We start from the raw sequence: 20,292 nt of genomic DNA, 5'->3' as shown, positions 1-20,292 counted from the left end.
GAGAGATCTAGCTTCGTTTGGGGCTGTGGGAGGTGACAGCTGTACCGCTGGCAGCCCTTGATCACAAGCCAAATCCTATTTAGTGATACACATTAGTTTTGATAAGTATTAGTTTCCCTTCTCTGACTACACACAAATCCACCAAGCTGAATTTCTTTGCAATCCGAAAGTGGGATGCAATGGGCTGTAAATGTTAGTGCACGCTGGCTGTGCTTATCAACCTCTCTGAGACTCAATTTCCACATCTCTGAGATCAGAGCTCTAGGATATTAGTGTTCTCCAAAAGAAATGGGCTAAACACCCAAGCGTGATAATTCACTTTCTTCTGGCATAAAATTCATAGTCCCAAGATTTTTTTGCCCACCGTTCAGTCTTTCCTAATGGCCCCACTGGAAGTATTTTCTTCCAAAATTCTTTGGAAAGCATGCCACCCCTCAGATTCTACACGGTCAATGCCACCTATCTGTTGCATTTGTAAGATATTCTCTTTTCTTACATTGTATAAATACTCGATCTAAACCCTATTCTAACTAGTGTGTTTGCTAGTTTTCCTTTTTGAAACAGAATACTGAATCCTTTGTTAATGTGATAGGAGGTTTCACACAATTCTGGGTTTATCTCAAATAATGCTGTGGAAACACTGAGACTATAGAAACAGTTTCACTGCTATTTTCATTTTATCTAATGAACACAGAGGCAACACTCAGATCTGAGAAGGAAAAAGTAATAAGCTAGAATCAGAAGAGGGCTATTTGTTACAAATTTTAAATAGGTGCAGTTTGGTTAAGGACACCAAGCAGGAATGTCAATTCTACTGAAGACGTTTAAATAGGTTACAATATTTCAAACAATGAGCGGTTATCTGTCATCAGGTTCCTTATGGTGTTTCACACATTAACACAGTAAATTACAAGTAGATAGAGATACACAGAATTGCATGCTTACTAGCCAAGCCATGACACAGACAGTTATCGGTGTTATATGACATTGACTAAATTGCTGCAAAGCCCCAAAAAGATCATGCTGGTAATGACACTGGTCCCAGGCATCAAATCCCCAGATACTGGTTCATTTTGTTCAAAGCATCACACACTGTGTTCAAATCACTGCGAAGGTCCTGCACCACATTTTCAATACTCCGAGTGTCTTTCAGAATTTCAATACTCTGTGTGTAGGGATTGAAGTACACGGAGAAGGGACGGGTGATTGACTTTGCAAAGTCCCTGCAAAATAAGCGGAGATAGAAGGATATGCGATCAACTCTCATTGGTAGAGGAGATACAGAGATAAGGAAGGAACAGAGCCAGAAAAGATAAAAAGGTATTTTTCTGGAGATGGAAGAAAAATGAGTCTACCTCATCTTTTCTTTGGCTTCTTCAAAACTTTCTGAAACAAAGTAGGCTTCCTGGAAAGTGGTGATAAGGCATTCCNNNNAGCAAGTTGTCTTTGGGTCAAAGGCTTTCACACATGCCTTGTCAGAAAGAGCATGCTGCAAAACATACCACAAAACCCGTTAAAGTCCATAATGAGACTTCCAAAGTGCCATGATGTCACGTTTCTACAACACAGCTCAGTATTTTTACAGAACTGCTCACTTACTAGTCGGCCATGAAATACGGTACTCTCCCATATGCAGGGTAAATTGAGTGTTCGGGGTTTTGTTTGCTTTTGTTCAAGTCTGTTAGAAGCCGAGGGGGGAAAATGAGATTATGGTATTATTTTATTTATTATCAGACAAATTCATATGGAAGGACAGTTCAGAGCTATATCCCCAAAGAAATGGAATTTTAAATCTATGCTATGAATAGAAGCAAGGAGAGAGCATAAATATGGCCCTCAATTTATTGCCATAAGCAATGTACTGAAATTTCACTTAAATGGCAGAAGTAATCATTACCTGCGTGGAAAGGTAATTGGGACTCTGACTGAACTATTTGTGGCCTCACTGCGAGACATTTTGAGGCCAGGCACTGTGTATCAACAGTCTGGACTGGGCTTGTATATTTAAGGATACTTGCAAAGCATTCATTTCCCTTCCAGCAAGTATAGCAGAGCAAAATACTGCAGATAAATATTGCCAGGTGGGCAAAAAGAACTAATATTAATAGTTACAGTTATGCACAGAGCAGGCGTTAGGAAAACAGGGAAGCCAGTGTAATTACTCTTTGAACCATCATTAGCTCCATTCAACTCACTACATGACTGGCGCGGAGAACAGCAAGGAACAGTGAATGACTGTCTTCTCAAAATAAATTCGGTGATGCTAAAAGTTAGTGGTCACTTCCTGCCACATGCCACCTACCTATTCATAGGCCCTAATGGTTCTCAAACCTCATGTGCATAAGAATGACTGAGAAGCTTGTGAAAAAATGCAAATACCCAGGCCTCAACTTGATTTAGCAGGTCTGGGTAAACCCCAGAAATCTGCATGTTACAGGCATCCGAGGTGATTCCAACCCAACCCTCGTGGTTGTGAAGTCTATTTTGAGAAACGCTCCTCTAGAGTCCCTGTTTTCCTTAAAGGGTAAATGAGCCGAGGAGAGGGGCAGGCTGACAGAAGGGGCAGCAGGAACCGCCTTGAACTGGGAGAAAAGGGGCTCCACTCCAGATGTTGCTGCTGTCACGCTGGGTAACCCTGCCATGGTGTTTCACCTCTCTGTGCCTCTGTTTCCTTAACTGTAGATGAGAGGTTTGGGCTGGATGATTTCTGAAGACACTGCATTCCAGCCTCCGGGTTCCACCCAAAGCACTTTTCTACCTTGCGGTGTAAGAGGTCGACTGCTACGGTTACCAGGAGGAATGCTGCAAACCTTTCCTGTTCCAACTCTTGGCGTATTCCCCAACAATTTCAAAATGCATGGGACGATTTGCAGCCTTCCGTGAATAAGGCTGCGGTTCCCTAAGTTTGAAAATACAACTGCAGACCAAAGGACTAACATGTTTGAAAAAGGGCACGCGGCCCTAATCCCGCCTGTGATTTGCTTTCCCGCAAAGTTGCATTGTCCACATCAATGCATGTATGAATCAGGGAACGCAGAGGGCCTCTGGGAATGAACTCATTCTTTTTGGCCCACAGAACAACTTCATTAGAAGCAGAAGGTCACTACACCTGCAAATGCATTTGTGCTAGATTCAATCCAGTGCAGTGAACATCAGGGGATTTGGGTTCCACATGACTAATAATTCTGTCCACGTTTTAAAAACAACTTCACAGTTTCAAGAAACAAATGTCCTTTTCGGAGAGCCGGTGCTCCTCTGCAAAGAACAGGCCTCCTACTGACTTGCTGTGGTTTTCAGAATTAGAAGCGGCTTTCTTCTCAGCCTCGTACTCAGGGCGTGCTTGACTTCAGTACGTTGTTCTAAGTGTGCGCTCCCCCACCAGCACATATGAAAGGAAGGACAGTGACTGACTCAGTGTCCTTGATCTTTCTATTTTCTCATCCTCACAATCAGGGGCATGGGAAGAGCGGTAGCCGGACACACTGTGAGAACATTTAAACCACTGCTCCTTCAGGCAGGGCAATACCGCTGAGCACTGGGTCAATACAAGCACAAGAAGGAGGTGAAACTCAACTGCTTGGGTCTGAAATGCTTTGATGGGCCATTAACAGCCTTGGCGGCCACCATGTGTAAAGGAGGCCTCCCGAGTGTGTGTATACAGGAACAGAGACTGAAATCAGTGTCGTTTTAGAAAGAACTGTCATGTGACATTCCACTGGATACTCAGATGAGCTCACGTAGTCATTTTAACTAGTAAAGGGGAGGAGAGTGGACCAAGAAAGAGCCCAGAGGGCAGAGCGCTGTGCCCCAGACCTCAAGGACGGTCAGTGGATTCGCAGCATAAAACTTGAGGCCAAGACCATCAGGCAATGCATTTCGCGCTTGCCTAATGTGATATTCCAAGGAAAAACCGGGAGCTGATTGTTGCAAGCTCTCAACAAGGCAGTCTATCCTCAGGAGCCTGCTGTGTCCAATATGCGAATTACCTACGGGGGACCTCTCCATCCATGGGGTATCGGACCAGTGCTGCTCCGTGGCCCTTACCAAAGCGGTAATGGTACCCCAGTATTAGCCTGGAGAATGACAAGAGCCTGGAGTTCGGGGGAGTGGGGACAACCGGTGAGTGAGGCCCACAAATGAGGTGGTGCTCCCATCGCTAAGTGGTCTCATTTACCTGACAGGGAGCACTTCTGTGGGATGTCTGCCAGGAATACCCACGCAGCCTGTGAGGGTCCCTGTTTCTGAACACTGGAGTGTGGCCCCAAGGCTATGAGACAGCGTCCATGTCTACACTGATGCCCCAGGGGGTGAAGCCCTGTTGAGTTTGTTCTCCACTCCTGTGCATGTCTCTCTCTCAGCTGCCTCGGCTGGAGGGAGCAGCTTCCAAGCCCTCCCTTCTAGGTCACAGTGGCTTCTCTACAAACATTGAGCCACACTGCTTGATGTCCCCAGGGAACTCTGTGGTGACTCCTTCCCGAAGTGTCAACAGTCTGATACCCTGAAGTCTGCAAGAATCCATCCAGCTTCGGCAGACAGAGGCTCTATAAGGCTGAGAGAATGGCGCTGACAGTCTTTCAGTCTTGAGCCATTTTAAAAGTGCAGCAGAGCCTGAGAATCACCTGCCCTCATCTAAACGCTCCCTAAAAGGACTATTTGGGATTTACCCAGAGTGCTAAAGAGCAGTACACAGCACTGGGAGCTGTGACGCCTGGGTCCTAAACATAGTTGTCCCAGAGGCATGATATCAAAGGAGTGAAATTGCCCCAGGTTGGGACAGAGTTTCCTCTTCGATAAACTGAAAAGATTGATCGACATGAATTCTAAAGCTCTCCTTACTGTATCATTTGCAAAGGGCCTGCAGATCCACGGAGCTCCGTGGCATTTCCTCCCTCTGCCCCAGGCAGCACAACTGGCCGTGGCAGCCTTTCTTACAGGCCTAGGCAGCCTTTCCCATGGCCCTAGGCCTAGCCTTCCCACCCTTCCCAACAGAGGGGGCCACTGGCAATTAATTGGCTTTGGTGCACAAAATTAAGGCTTATTTGCCATGCTAGCCTTTTAAATACAAAAACCTTTTCTCAATATCAAGTGGCCCAGAACCCAATTGTTATCTAAAGTTTCTATATGACTTTGAGCAAGTTTTCCACCTCTGTAAGCCTAGTCTAGTATTCATCCGGAAAATGGCAATACTAATAATATCTCCAAGCCAGGGTTGTGGTAAGAATTAAATGAGGGGCGCCTGAGTGGCTCGGTCAGTTGAGTGGCCGAGTCTTGATTTCAGCTCAGGTCATATCTCAGGGTTGAGATCCAGTCCCGCATGGAGCCCCGTGCTCCACAGGGAGGCTGCTTTTCCCTCTCTCCGCCTCCCTCTGCCCCTCCCCTCAATTGTACTCCCCCCACCTAAAATAAATAAATAAGTCTTAAAAAAAAAAAAAAAAGAATTAAACGAGGTAACACATACGAAGTGCCTGGCACATGGGGCGTACCCGGTGTACAGTGATTACTGCCCGTTCAGTCTGGCAGTGATGCACACAGGCATTCAGCCACACGTTCAGCACTGGTGCAGCTCTTCTCCCCCAGGGTCCAGAAGCCCACAGCAAGAAACATGGCCCTAGCCAGGAGGCCTCCAGGTTTTAGACTACAACAGTGCCTGCCCTAAGTTCAATTTAAAATCTTCCTTCCTCCCAGCCACCTGTCTCTGCCGACAGAGTTACCATCTCAACTATTCTCCACGTAAATCCCGGGATCCTCACCCTCTATGTTAGGACTGGTTTATGCCAGGAAAAAACTCAAGTGTGAAGTCAGGTTTAGAGGTAGCGTGGGCCCTAGATTCTGAATAAGAATTTGCAAACACTCCTACATTCACACTGCAATCATCTTTTCCCCCCGTCAGAACAGCAAATATATACATTTGTATATGTGCCTATGCATGAATGTAGATATTTTGTTTGAACTTCCCTCAAATGTCCCTCCTGCTAACCATGTACAAAGTGGCATCAACATGCCTATTGCTCAACTGAGTGGTAACGGCATTGCACCTTTTTTTTGTTTTAATCAGTGATGTTGCAAGTTTCATCAGTTTGAATAAGCTGCAGGGGCAAGAGAACAAACTCCCTCTTCAAACAATCTCTTCATGAAGGCCAAAGACCTGTTTCCAGCTCCCCATGCTCCAGAGTTCACTCTGTCTTTACTAACTGTGCTGGTTTCAGGAAAAGGAGCGTGGGGGGGCGGGGGGGCATCTGTGCAGGGGTAAGGTGGGGGAGCTCTGCCGCGGTGAGTCCTAACTCTAGCCACACTGGTGACAGGACCCACAGGTGCCTCCAGCCTCTCCTGTACAGGCCTGGTGGGAATTCTGACCACTGGACAGAGTTGATACAAGGGGCAGTAAACAGAAATGATTGTAATAAATACAAGTCTGTTGTGTGAATGCTGATTAAGCTATAAAAAAAAAAAAGGCAGTACAATAAAGTCACTGTGCAAGGAGATCCTAAAACTAGAGACGAAAAAATAATAGTAATCAAAAATTTTAAAACCATCAGCTTTGCCCAAACCTGAAAACAGAACAGATGGGTTTACCTGTACTATTTCAGTGACTACTACGGGGTAGGTGCTAAAGCTGTTTACAAAAGAAATCTAATCCATGCCCTTAAGGAAATAAAGAATTGGACTTTACCCATAAAAAAAGGAGAAATTGCCTTTTTGCTTTTAAGATGGATTAACTTTTTGGGATAAGACTCAGCCAATTCATCAATTAGCAATCATTTCCTTACCACCACCTGTGAACAAACTTCACTGTTGCTTGTCCATGAGATCTGGATTCGACAGAGACCCATATCAACCACTTTTGTAGAACTTCCCTACTAGAGACTCCAAGTTCCTTGAAATCTTAGCCCTTTAATTGTGGGTTTGTTGAGCCAAGTGAATAAGTGAATGAGTGAATAATAAATTAAAAAATGAGACACATATAGTAGGGTCAACTCTGAGGTAGAAAAAGTGTGAAAGACACATGCTGACCATGGGTAAACAGCAACTGATTACCCTACTATCAACCTTTTTTTAAAGTCAGATTTCCAGATGAGTTAGCTCATTATCAGCTGCTCCCAGAGTGATGAAGGTATGGTAGAGGCCTACCCAAACACACTTCTGGAATTCCCGGAAGTACATCACAGAACAGAGAAGAGAGAGCAACCACTAGAGAGGTGAAGAGAGGAAGTCTCTGTGGCTATCAGATGTAGCTAGTACAAGCCTTTCCATATTTATTCTGTTCCTCTCACCAAAGGTTGTCAAAAACAAGCATTGAGTAAGAGGGAAAATGAAAGTTATTCTCCAAACCCTTGGGACTACTTGGCCAGCTCTGAAGTACAACATCTACACCCAGGAAAATTTAGCCTCTTAAAGCACAAATTTTAAAATGTGTTCTGTTCAAGGAGAAAAGGTGAGTCGTGGATATTTACGTAGAAGTAATAAAGACTATACCAAAACCTCCAACAATTTAGCTGTGACCTACATTTGGGCTGCAGTTTGAAACGAGATATTTCACTACAAAAGGTAACTCCTTTCAAAATTGTAAGCGTGTTTTACACAGGAATTTTTATAACGCTATCAAAAAAGTTACCCCCCCACCTTGCGTTTAGGATTATCATATATCCATTCAAACAAAAGTTAGACAGAAGTACTCAGAAGCTGTGAGAGGGTTCTGGACATTTGCACAGCGCGCAGCAGAGATGAGGGGAGGGAAGCGGGTATAGGAAGCATCCTGTGTTATGTATTCCCTGTGTATAATCAGAAGATACTTCTCATAGCAAGAATTTCTGAATTGTAAAAATGGTCCAAAGTAGCAATCATTGGGATGTTGGAGTGCAGAAATTTGAGAATGGAAGAATGCTAATGACTAGAGGTGATGGACCAGAACAAGATTCACGGCACACAATGCCCTTTGGTATACATAGCCCTGGCTGATTTCCATTTCCAGACGTTTCTGTCCACACCAATAGGAACAAAAACAACAGATTCACCCCAGTGCTGCCTATACATGCCCCATTAACCCGATTAGAGGACCCTGCCAGAGTTGGGGCAATGAGAGAGATTTGTTTCTTTTGTTTCTGGTATAATTTACAAACCTTCTGAGGAGAATGTAAATAGATGTAGCCCAAGAGCTAAATCATTTTCTAATTCTTTCTTCATGGAAATCAAGAAGCGCTCTCCAGAAGGCAAGGGTCTTACAGGGATATGACATCATGCTCTTGCTGTGGGCTTTGGCCACTGTACTGAAATTAACCCCAAGTGGCTTTTTGTTGTTGAGAACTTCATTTAAAAAAAAAAAATTACCACATTACATCAGGCTTTTATCACGTGAAATGTTACCATCTACCCCAGCCACCTGGAGCCTCAGGCAGCTCCCTAAACAGGCCAGGATTTGACAAGAGCACGCACGCTGCTGTCCGCTCGCGGTCCTGAGCGTCCCATCCTCTCCTCATTCATCCTTCCCACTCCTCCAGAATCAGCTTGGGCAGCAAGGCCCTCATCAGGAGCCTTCCCCCGCATGACCTAGTAAGTGCGAAGCCCATGTGTCACACTTTGCATTATCTGATTGGCTGTTCATCCCTTGCACTAGAATGTAAACCCTCTGATAACAGGGACCCCAGGCAGTACAGCCTGCTGGTTAAGGGCTGGAATCCTGCAGCCTCAGCCAACTGGACTTGGGTCCAACACTTAGTAGCTGTGTGACCTTGGGCAAGCTCCTCAACGTCTTCATGCTTCAGTTTTCTCATCTGTGATAATAATACTGCTTATCTCACTGGGTTGTTATGAGAAATAAGTGAGTTAATATGTTTAAAGCACCTATAACACTAATTGAGGTCTCCTTAAGTGTCCACTGAGGTTGCCGTTATGTTGTTGTTCTCCTTCTCCTCCGCCTCCGCCTCCCCCTCCTCCCCTCTCCTCTTCCTCCTTCTCCTTTTCCATCCTCCTCCTCCTCCTCCTCCTTCTTCTTCCTCTTCTTCTTCTTCTTCTTCTTCATTATTTATATCCTCAATGACGGGCACAGTACATGGCACATAGTAGGTACTCAATCAAATGTTTGAGGAATTAATGAATGAATGAATGAATGAATGAATGGAATCATAAAGTGAATACTCAATAAGACTATAGTTACACTGTACCTTTCAAGAATATAAACAACCCAAAAGTTCCAATAATCATCTATTTCCCAACTGCATTGTATAAGGATAATCAATACCCCAAATAACAATCTTAGGGCAGTCAACAATCCTGATTAGTCTGGGTAATCAAAGAAAGATCAAATGATCTTCAGTACCATTTCCAGATCATACATCACACTGCATTCCAAATTCATCAAAACCTGCTATCCTCCAGCGGTACAGATAGCAATTCTTAAGTAACCAGGATATTTAAATGATCAAATGATCCAGGCCCCAACATTTCTGCATAAATGACCATTTTACTGTATTTTAAGACAAAAAAAAAATAGCATTCCTTAAGGCATCACTACACATGTTAGCTACCTCTCTGAATGTAGGTTTATTTAGGGTTTTTTAATGTTTTAATACACATTGATTTTGAAGAAGCTAAAATAATCTCAAATTCCCCTTTGAGGAGTAAATTCTACGGTGTCCATGGGAGCCATGGGGATAACAGAAATGAAAATAGCCAAGCTATCCTTACAAGGAAATTTCAACCAGGAGGATCGCTGCTATCTTGCTGCCCACTTTGCAGCACTAAATTTAGGCCAATCGTATGTTAGCCAACATTTGAGCATACATTTGTCATCCCTGCTGATCTGTGCACATGGCTGCTCAACCATTTGAGTCACACGACAAACCCAGAAAGGCATGACCCATTTTTCAGAAGTGCAAAAAGTTAGGTCGGCACCCACATCTGAGGTGCCAAATCCTCTGTATTAAATATTTATGGGGTACCTACGACTAGAACTGCTCAGACAAAGAAATCAATATTTCCATGACCTTGAACCAGTTTGCCTGGGAAGGATATTTTCATTCACAGCTTCATACCTTTAATTCTCCAATGGAGGAAAGGAGTCCTGCTCCATATGCCCGCAGTTGCCCTTCTTGCTTGCAAAGGCCAAACTCGATTGTGAAGAAATAGCACTGGAAAAAAAAAAAACAACATGGACCCACATCCAGTGACCTAGTCAAATAGTTCTTCCATAGAATAAAATGGCACCCAAAACAAAATGGTACACTGGGCATCGTTTCTTCAACACTGTCAATTTAAACACGTTGGAATGAAGAACATTCATTGAAATCTATTCCCTTGCTTAATAATCCCTCCCTAGGTTAAAGGTCTATGGAAAAGGTATTAACTACTAAGAGTTTTATGCTTAGCAGATTCAGAAACCCTCTAAGTCAAATCACATCCATGGCAGTAATTTTTAAAATAAAAAAAAAAAACAGAAATGAATGAATATGTCATAGTCATAATACCGTAAGAATATGCTACTGTTGGAGCACCGGGGGGCTCAGTCTTGGTTTTGGCTCTGGTCATGATCCTATGGGTCTCCTGGGATCAAGCAGTGCACTGGGCTCCACGCTCAGCAGGAGTCTGCTTGGATAGTCTCTCCCTCTGCCACTCCCCCGCCCCATCTCTCTCTCTCTCAAATAAATAAATAAATCTTAAAAAAAAAAAAAAAAAAAAAAGACTATGCCACTGTGTTTACCAAGTTGTGTTTCAGCAGACATAAGAAAGTTCTTGCAGATGTGGAAAAATAACTCGGAACCCAGTCATCCCAAACTGATTTTTGCAGTTTGTTTATTCATTCGACAAGCATTTGGAGATTACCTACTAGGTGCCAATGCTTAAAGAACCGTGGTAAAGAAACAAGAGTGAGACCAAAAGAGCAAGTACATGCTTACCAAATTACCAAAACCACAATTTTAGTATGATTTTTTAGCAAGATCTTACATATATCTCCACATAGGCTACACATGTAGACACGTGTGTGTGTATGTAAAAAAATGTAGAGTAAGAACCATTTCCTTGACTGAGTTTCACCAGCATCAGTAACTACAGCTTTCCCAAGACACTGAAATCTATAACTGTGTCTGTTGATTTTAGGAAACCGACCTAGACAGACAGAAACCTCTGTATAACCAAAAACCCCAGGATGCTCTTGCGAGAGGCTGAATCACACTAGTCTTGCTCCGAGAGGAGAGTGAGAAGTTGACAATGAGCAATACAAACTGCATCGAATTAACACTGCCCTGCGTGAGTGATGACAGAGCCCTGACACCGTCGAGAAAGAAGAATTCAAACACCCCTGAAAAGTGGAAAATGATAATTATTTCTAGCCCACGGCAGTTTGCTCTATTTTCATTTGGAGGTTGCGATGTCCCCTGGTTCGGAAGGGTTTTATACTTTTTACATGCGAGGATGGTCCGTGACGTTGAGTGGGCTGAACCCAAAGGACTGGTCCTTGCAGGTCATGGAGCTCAACCTCCCGCGGCAAAACTTCCTTTCCCGATTCACTTCCCCCAAAAGGGTAAAATTAGAGTCCTTCCTACCCCCACCATCACCCACAATGCCCACCAGCCCTCCTGCTTACTCTGTTCTGCTTTTCTTTCTTCTCCATCATACCATCTTTCCAACATGGTCTTTAATTTCCTTACGTATGATACACACTGTCCTCTGTCTCCCCGCCCCAAACTGTAAACTCCACGAGAGCAGACATCCGCTCATTGGCAACAGGGGTCCCCAGCCTCAGCACCGTCAACATCTCGGGCTGGACAATTCTTTACTGTGGGAGGCTGTCCTGTGCATTATTGGACATACAGAGGGCAGCATCCCTGACCCCCACCAACAAGATGCCAGTAGCACCCCCCACCCCACTTGTAACAGCTAAAAATGTATCTAGACATTGAAAAATGTTCCCAGGGGACCAACATCACTTCTGCTTAAGAATCACTGCTATAGAATAGTGTCTGAAACATAATAACAGCTCAATAGTTGGAGAATAAATAGTGAACAAGAGAATTATGTCTAAGTCAGGCTTGCTGTGTGGCAGTGTGACCTGGAGGGAAGAAACACACGAGGGGGCCTGAGTGCTAGTCTTGCCCTGCTTTTTTTTTTAATCAATTAGTTAACATACAGTGTATTATTAGTTTCAGGTGTAGAGTTCAGCGATTCATCAGTTACATATAACACCCAGTGTTCATTACATCACGTGCCTTCCTTAATGCCCATCAGCCAGTGACCCCATCCCCCCATTCACCTCCCCTCCAGCAACCCTCAGCTTGTTCCCTATAGTTAAGAGTCTCTTACGGTTTGTCTACCTCTCTAATTTCGTCTTATTTTATTTTTCCCTCCCTTCCCTTATGTTCTTCTACTTTGTTTCTTAAATTCCACCTATGAGTGAGATCATATGACATTTGTCTTTCTCTGACTGACTTATTTCACTAAGCATAATACCCTCTAGTTCTACCCATGTTGTTTTGCAAATGGTAAGATTTCATTCTTTTTGATGGCTGAGTAATATTTCATTATAGGTGTATATACCACATCTTCTTCAGCCATGTATCTGTCAATGGACATCTGGGCTCTTTCCATAGTTTGGCTATTGTGAACATGGCTGCTATAAGCATTGGGGTGCAGGTGCCCCTTCAAATCACTATGTTTGTATCCCTCAGGTATATACCTAGTAGTGCAATTGCTGGGTACTAGGGTAGCTCTATTTTAACTTTTTGAGGAAACTTCATACTGTTTTCCAGACTCTCTACACCAGCTTGCATTCCACCAACAGTGTAGGAGGGTTCCCCTTTCTCCGCATCCTCGCCAACATCCGTCAATTCCTGCCTTGTTAACTTTAGCCATTCTGACTGTGTGAGGTGGTATCTCATTGTGGTTTTGATCTGTATTTCCCTGATGCCAGGTGATGTTGAGAGGTTTTTCATGTGTCTGTTGGCCATTTGTATATCTTCTTTGGAAAAATGTCTGTTCATGTTTCCTTTGGCCCTGCTTCTAATTAGCTCTGTGACCGTAACCTCTCTGGCATGTAAGTTTTTCTACCTATGACATTCATTCATTCATTCGTTCGTTCTATAAACCCTCCTTGAAGCACCTATTATATCCCAGAATCTGCTTTAGCTGCTAAGGATATGCAATGAACAAGGCAACAAAGTCCTTAATCCCATGAAGCATATTTGCTACTGGGATGAGATGTAACAACAACAACAATCGATATACAGGATAATTGCAGGTGGAATATGCTATATAAATAATAAATCCACGTAACGTGTCAGGTATTAAGCAGAAGAGGTGGCTGTTTTAGACAGCGTGGTCAGGGAAGGCCTCTCTGAGGGAGTGATATTTAAGCTGCAACCCACTTGAAAAGCAGCCCTTTGTGCAAGATCTTAGGGAAAGAGCGTTCCCAGCAGAGGAGGCAGGTGCAAAGGCAGGAACGGATTTGTATTTCCAAGGGCAGTGGGAAGTCATGGGAGGGGTTTTAGGCAAGAGACAGACATGTTCTGATTTCGTTTCAAAAGACTGTGCTGGTGCTGGGTAAAGAACAGACTGTCAGTGGGGCCAGAGTAGAAGCGAGAGACCAGTCAGGAGGCAGAGGCAACCAAGCAGCTAGGAGGCGAGTGACTTAGAAAGGAACTTGGGCCAGGGGGAGCAGGGGATGGGGAGAAGTCAGTGTCACAGAGACCTCAGGAGAAGAACCAAAATAAGAGATCTGAGTATGTGTAGAAAAGGTAAAATACAGCCCTCAAGTCCATTCTCAAAAAAAAAATGTATATATATACATATATATATGTGTGTGTGTGTGTGTGTGTGTACTTTTTAATTTTTTTTAAGTAAGCTTCATGCCCAGTGAGTAGCCCAGCACGGGGCTTGAACTCACAACCCTGAGATCAAGACCTGAGCTGGGATCAAGAGTCGGACGTTTAACTGACAGAGCCCCGTAGGCACCCCTGTCCTCCAAAAAATTTTGCACAGTCCTAGGCACAATGAAGAGAAGTGATTGTATCATCAAAGAACAAGAGTCCTGGAAGTTCAGCCTCCCGTTTCACCAAAAGAAAAACTCAAGTTTAAGGAGATAAAGTGATTTACCCAGGACCAGTCTAGATGATGATATTTAAGAGATCTAGAGCTCCGAATTTTAAAGAGCTCGACATCTGTCATGTTTTAAAGCTTTTAGGTAAAAGACTGATTGATGTATGATTCTCCCTTACAACCAAAAATGGAGAAATAAAAGTCTACAACAGGAAAACTAGGATCTCATGGCATCTTCTTAGTGTGTTTTTGGCTGATTTCCCTAATTTATGTTGCATTTACAGCGCATGAGGTAAAAATCCTTGGAGCCTTAACATTAAATACAGAAGAGTTTGTAAAAAAAAAAAAAAAGAGAGAGAGAGAGAGAGCGCGCGCGCAAGAGAGAGCTGTCATGTTCAAAAGCCTCCAAAATACAGATATGGAACCAGCTACAGGAGCATTCAGGTCAGCCTGTTAAGGGCATTTTTAATTTTCCTTATGCTCCGTCGGCACGTACGCAATGATCTAAAGCAAGACAGGCTGAGAGAGCCCCTGAGAAAGTCTGGTGTGCCCCACACACGGCCTTCACATAGATTTGGCTTCCCATCCTATTCTAAAGCAGGAATTAAAAGGTCTGCATCAACTCAACTACAGGTTCAAAGTTAAATCTATCAGTGTGTCTTCGGTCCATGTGCTTCTAGAATCCCGGCAAGCTCAGAGGAAAGGGCCACTGCGCATCTTCCTTCCCACCACTCAGAATGCTCTCTGGCCCCATACCTGGTCCGGGAGTCCTTCCAGAAACTCTGACCGTACAAAGCTCCATCTGCTCACCCGCCATCTACCTTGGTTTCCTGTTGTCCTCAACCAAGGGAAGCCTACACGCTACTTCTACAGCCTCCTCTCCCCAAAGAATTAGACCTTTGACTTTAAGATGGTTTTCCATTTGCAGCTCCATGTGCGGCTAACGGATAAAGAGAAATGGCGAAACGTACCCAAACCTCAGGTGTTGGCAAAATTTGAATTACAGACGTGCTCAGGACGATTCTCCTCTGTTTTCAAGACTAGCGGAGATCTCACAAGACAGAGGGGCCCTGGGCATGATCACTGATGGGAAGCTGGGACAACTGCACCTTTCTTTTGCCTGGTTTTAAATGCAAAGCCTGCTTAGAGTTGGACTGGATGACCCCTGGGAGACCTTTTGGAATGCAAAGATAACTAATTGCGTCCCAAAATTTTAAGAAAATATAATTTGTTTTCCTCAGAGTGCTCTCCAGATGTGGATCTATAATATATTCCCTAGAGATTTACCAAATAAATATCCTACTTATGAGTAAAACAAAACAAAAACCAAAAAAAAAAAAAAAAAACCACTAAAAAGAACCCGAACGTTACAAGAACACCTGTAAAACACAATTGCAGATTGCAGATTCTTGGCCACTAATGTCTTTCAAACAGAAACAAATAATACTAAGACTATCACCTCCCAAATTGAAAGGTACCTTTCATCAAAGCTGATGTTCATGAATTCCGAATTTTACATAGCACTAATTATATGTAATTATTTATAAATATTTTATTTGAATATAATTACATATAATGATTAGCTGAAAACCCAAACAGGAGTGATAGATCAGACCTCTTCCACAGAAGAAAAGCAGAATCATTTACATACATACAGTCATTAAGCAGAAAAAAGTCTGAGTGACAATCTGAAATCCAAACACTGCTGGAGCAGCGCTGCAGAATGTACCAGGCAGCGCACGTGCTTAGGAAAACGACATAGGTCGCCCAATGCTGCCATCTTCAGGTCACTACTGGTAGTACACCACTCTTGCAACAGTTCGGGCTGTAGGGCAAGCTTGAGGCAACCAAGTCCACAGACACCGACCAGACCAACAAATATACACTGGCCCCACATGGTGACTTCCAAAAGCAAACGCTGCAGCAGCTCTCTTCTGTTTGGTGTTAGGTACCTGAAGCTTTTGCTAAGGCACGTATTCCAGTTAACCTTTTCAAAGGACTCTTGATGAAAAAGACATCTACTATTCCAATTTCCCTTTTAAAGAGTCCCTTTGCCTCCCACTTCCCCCACTCCCTGCATCCCTTGAAATAATTATATATCCTCTTCCTGAGAGTCATTCTGTATTCTTAAATTGGATTGAAATGATGCACACAAACTTCTAGGAAGAAGCCTGGCTGTCTACTTCCTTCACTTTCTCCAGGAAAATGGCTTCCACACATCACTCAGTTAATGCTTGAGGGAGGGAGCAAGTGATATATTTTCTTTACCACTTTCACTAAAAATTTGATCCTTACATACTGGTAGTATATATTTTAAAATAACCACATACATCCTTCCACATCTAGAATTTCCTTATCCACATATCCAAGACACGGGCACAAAGCAAGAAGCTGGCAAAGAGAGTTCAGAAAAGCCCTGAGATGTGCTAAACATAACAAAATGTTCCATGCGAAATTTGAATTACTTTACATCTAAAGGAATCTCTGGCCCTCGCTGAGATCTTACTTACCCTTATCTCGTACACAGTCCAAAGTCTACTTATGTAGTGTTAAGCCCATACCCTAACATAAGAGGGGAACTTGAAAAACTAGACAAAATTCAGACCCAACAACTCAAAAACACAGACATAAAATCTGACGCGAGCATACAAACACTTCCGCACTTGAGATTATCACTAAATAATTCAACAGTGTTGCTAAAACGTCAAGATAACAGGGAAATTTAGCCAGAAGGTTGTCCAGTGTAATGATGTGTTCTCATGGATGTCACCTTACTACAAACTTGTTATCTTACTGCTAACTTGAGATAGAGCCATTATTACTACACATTTCCATTTTACAGACGGCAAGACTGAGATCCCAGTGATTTTCCCAGATTCCACAACTCATGGTGGGCAGAGCTAGGAGTCAAGCTCATTTCCTAACTTCAAACCCAGCATTCTCGCCTCATCAACAAGCGCACTTAGGGATGCAGGGCCACGGTCAGCCGGTCACACTGGCACAGCGGTTCCTGCTGTTGAAATAATGCAATCCTTCCAGAATGGGGGTAGAGCTATACCCCTGCACTCCCCAAGTTCCCCGCCCCCACGCTGCCCAGGCTTTCAGGTTCCATCCCTCACACCCTCCCCACCACCACCACCACTACCTCGGTCCATAATCTCGCACCTAAGGCTCAGTGCCTGCCTATAATGCTGGGACCTCAGAACCTGGTTCTCACACAAGTGCTACAAGCATCTGTGCTATGTGATGCCTGGATCCTAACAAACGGATAAAGGAAGAATGCTCAAAGATGTTCTAACATCAGGGGTCTGCACCTCTGATAAAGGGAAAAAAACAAAAAAAAAACAAAAAACAAAAAACAAAAAAACATAAAAGGGACTGTGGGTCTCACAGCCCTGCGTTCACGGTGCTTTCTCTAACACCTTTCCATCTTAGCTCGAACAAGCAGCACGTGAAAATACACACTGGAGGACTGGTTGAAAGGTGGGACCATTCTGGGTCGCCTCCCACTCGCCCCTCTCCCACTCAGCCCCAGCTACTGGGGTTTGAATTTCAGCTCTATCAACATTTCCGTTTACAAGCAGCAGCGGGTATCTTCTCTCCTTTGGCCCCAATTCCCTTCATCTCAATTAAATTGCAAATGACTATAGGATTGGGACCAGAATGAGGTGTGATAGCTGAGCTGGAAGCTTTGGGACAGAAATGTCAAGGCAACACAAGTCACCATCGGCAATCAAAAGTGAACACGGGGACGGCACCGCTTCAGCCACAGAAGAGGCTCATACCCTGAAACACACACCACCCCCCCATCACCTGACATCAGTATCTGTTGTTGTTTCTTTGACCATTTAACCTGCAAATGCTCTCAAGAGTAGCGTGGTGGAAAGCCACATCCCACTAGGGTGCAGCGACCACCCCAGGGCGGTGTCTCCAGAACAAGGCGTCCTGAGTGGGGAAGGGTTCAGGGGCCAGGTTTCAAGAGAAAGTAGAAAGGGGGATTTTGCGTGCTTTGCTATTTGGCCCTAGGGTAATTCTGTGTAAAATAAGAGTGTAAGAGATGCTGGGAACTGAGAGCTAGAATCCATGCGTTGGTCTCCTGCAGTCCTGGGGCCACCGCTACTCTGGAACCACAGCCCTCACACCATCGCTCAAAGTCTCCCCTGGCAGAAGGAAACCACTGTTCCTGTGTTCACGGACCTGTGGGCCAGTGGCTGTGCAGATTCCAAGGACGACTGTCTGAATGCCTTGTGTGATGGTAGCTACGCCTGGATTTCATTTTACCGTGGGCCTCGAAATGGGCTCTGGCAAGTCACAACTTCATCCAGATACGCTTCCTAAATTGATATTTACTAAATTCTTCTGTGCTAAACTCTAGTTGAGATTCCAAAAGTAGGGAAAGATGTGGTCCCTGTGCTCAAGAAATGTGCAATATGGCTGGGGAGACCAGACTAATATAAAAATAATAATAAAAAAACAGCTGTTTTTCTCCTACCGCAAACTCACTCTGTCTTGACATTGCAGTGTGCTTATCTGTCTCAGAACACAAAGAAGATGAAGTTTGTGTTGGACTTTGAAGGATCAATGGGATCTTAGAAGGGCTGTGGGAAGCGTGGAAGTTACCGGAAAGAGTAATGTCAAGAGGCTGGGTCAGGGGGGGTGACTTATGGGAACCCAAAATGAGCATCAAAGGAAGGTAGAGGTGAGTCAAATTATGGAATGTTCCAGATCACAGGCTCCACTTGAACCGGCAGAGACTGCTTCTTTCGCCAGTGGTTCTCCTCAAATCACGACAGACAAAAACAAGGAGAGAAAAAGAGGAGGGTTGGGATTTGAGTAGCGTCTTGTCAGCTAGAAAACAATGATCCTGTATTGTGGAAACAGCATATATTGTCTTAGGTTAAGAACTGCCATTGAATGAATTAAAATGTAAAAACCTAAGCTCTGAGGAAACATTATAGCAAACCTTGTGGAAAATTGATCATCAAATATAAGAGGAACATCCGTAGGGGGAAGAAAAGCGTCAGCAGAAAACAACTTTTATTGAAGAATACATCGACACAGGCGATTTTCGGCAGCACTGCTTTCGTTGAGATTTTTCTGTGCGTTTCCTAACTATGCTTCCTATATCTTTCTGGTTGCTTCCAAGAACAAATGGAGGATTTTGTTTAAGAGCTCTCTGGCCATTTCAGTTTGTCCCTCCTTCAGTGTATCTCTGAGCAGTTTCAACTTCAGAGGAGCCTACCTGACTTATCACTTAACATTTACTAGTTTTTACATGAGGCTTGAGAGTTTGTTTTTGTGGTTTTTTTTTTTTTTTTTAATTAAAACAAAGGAGAAGAAATAGAAAAAAGAGCTGTCGTGGACTAACAGGAGTGACAAGAATTCACTCAACCAGAGCCACCCGAGCAGTCGGTCCAGCCCTGAAATCCTGGCAAAATTCACTCTAAGACTCTCCAGCCCCAGAGCTAAATGTTAGGAACGTCAGGTCACAGCAGCCATGTCCTGGCCCAGTTACAGACCTTCACCAGGGTAAGGTCCATACTTCTCCATAGGGCAGAAAAAGGCCCTCCACGACCCCACCCCTGCCTCCTCCAGCCTCATCTCTCAACCTTCTCAGTGGTCTTGTGGTTAAGTGGCCCCTGGCCTTCTTCATCACGAGCAGTAACCCTGAAAACCCACCGATTCCAACATCTGGATCCTCATCAGAAAAACTGGGGGGGGCGGGGGGTTCAGCTGGCCATGTCTGAAGCTTGTAGCCGACGGGAGACCTGCCAGGGAACACGGTAGCTACGCTTCGTCGGGGTGGGGAGGAGTCTGACTGTGACAGACCCGGGGCTTTACAGTGCCTCACAGCCCAGGCGGCTCAGAAGCAGCAGCCGCGAGGGATTTCTGTTGGCATCACCGCCCAGACCCCGGTTTAGCAGATGATGACACGTGAGGTCTGGCAGATGCTCTTCTCTCCTGGAGCTGAGTTGTGAGGTGACCACCCATCCGAACCTCTTTTCCACAAAATTCTGTGGCTCTTTAAAAGGTATTATGAATACAAATAGGTATTATGAATACAAATTCAATGCCCTCTGGACCTACAGGTATTTTGAGTTTAGCAAATCAAAGCTGGTTCTACATTCAGCAGCATTACTCCTTGGACCCGAGATGCAGTCCCCGAATCTCGATACGACATCTCCGCAGCAAAGCAATTCACATAGTTTGGCTCTCTTTTTAAAGCAGTTCCATCTTTTTCCAAACGACCCTCTACTGAACTTAGTA

The 20,292-nt window shown here is 44.1% G+C and overlaps 1 protein-coding gene across 1 annotated transcript in view; it reads right to left on the bottom strand.

Moving 5' to 3' along the window:
• Nucleotides 1–661: 661 nt before the first annotated feature.
• The window catches only part of TPH2 (tryptophan hydroxylase 2), a 107,267-nt gene continuing 87,636 nt past the window's right edge, over nt 662–20,292 (bottom strand). Inside the window, exons 10-12 of the mRNA XM_008684308.2 lie at nt 10,029–10,124; nt 1,356–1,489; nt 662–1,223 (exon numbers count right to left, since the gene is read on the bottom strand). Of these exons, the coding sequence (XP_008682530.2) occupies nt 1,049–1,223; nt 1,356–1,489; nt 10,029–10,124 (405 nt within the window). The 3' untranslated portion in view covers nt 662–1,048. The remainder of the gene's footprint in view (nt 1,224–1,355; nt 1,490–10,028; nt 10,125–20,292) is intronic.

This window comes from Ursus maritimus, unplaced genomic scaffold, assembly GCF_017311325.1.
Source record: "Ursus maritimus isolate PB19 unplaced genomic scaffold, ASM1731132v1 scaffold_21, whole genome shotgun sequence".
Taxonomy (NCBI): Eukaryota; Metazoa; Chordata; class Mammalia; order Carnivora; family Ursidae; genus Ursus; species Ursus maritimus.
This window is presented reverse-complemented; position numbering and strand designations above follow the sequence as displayed.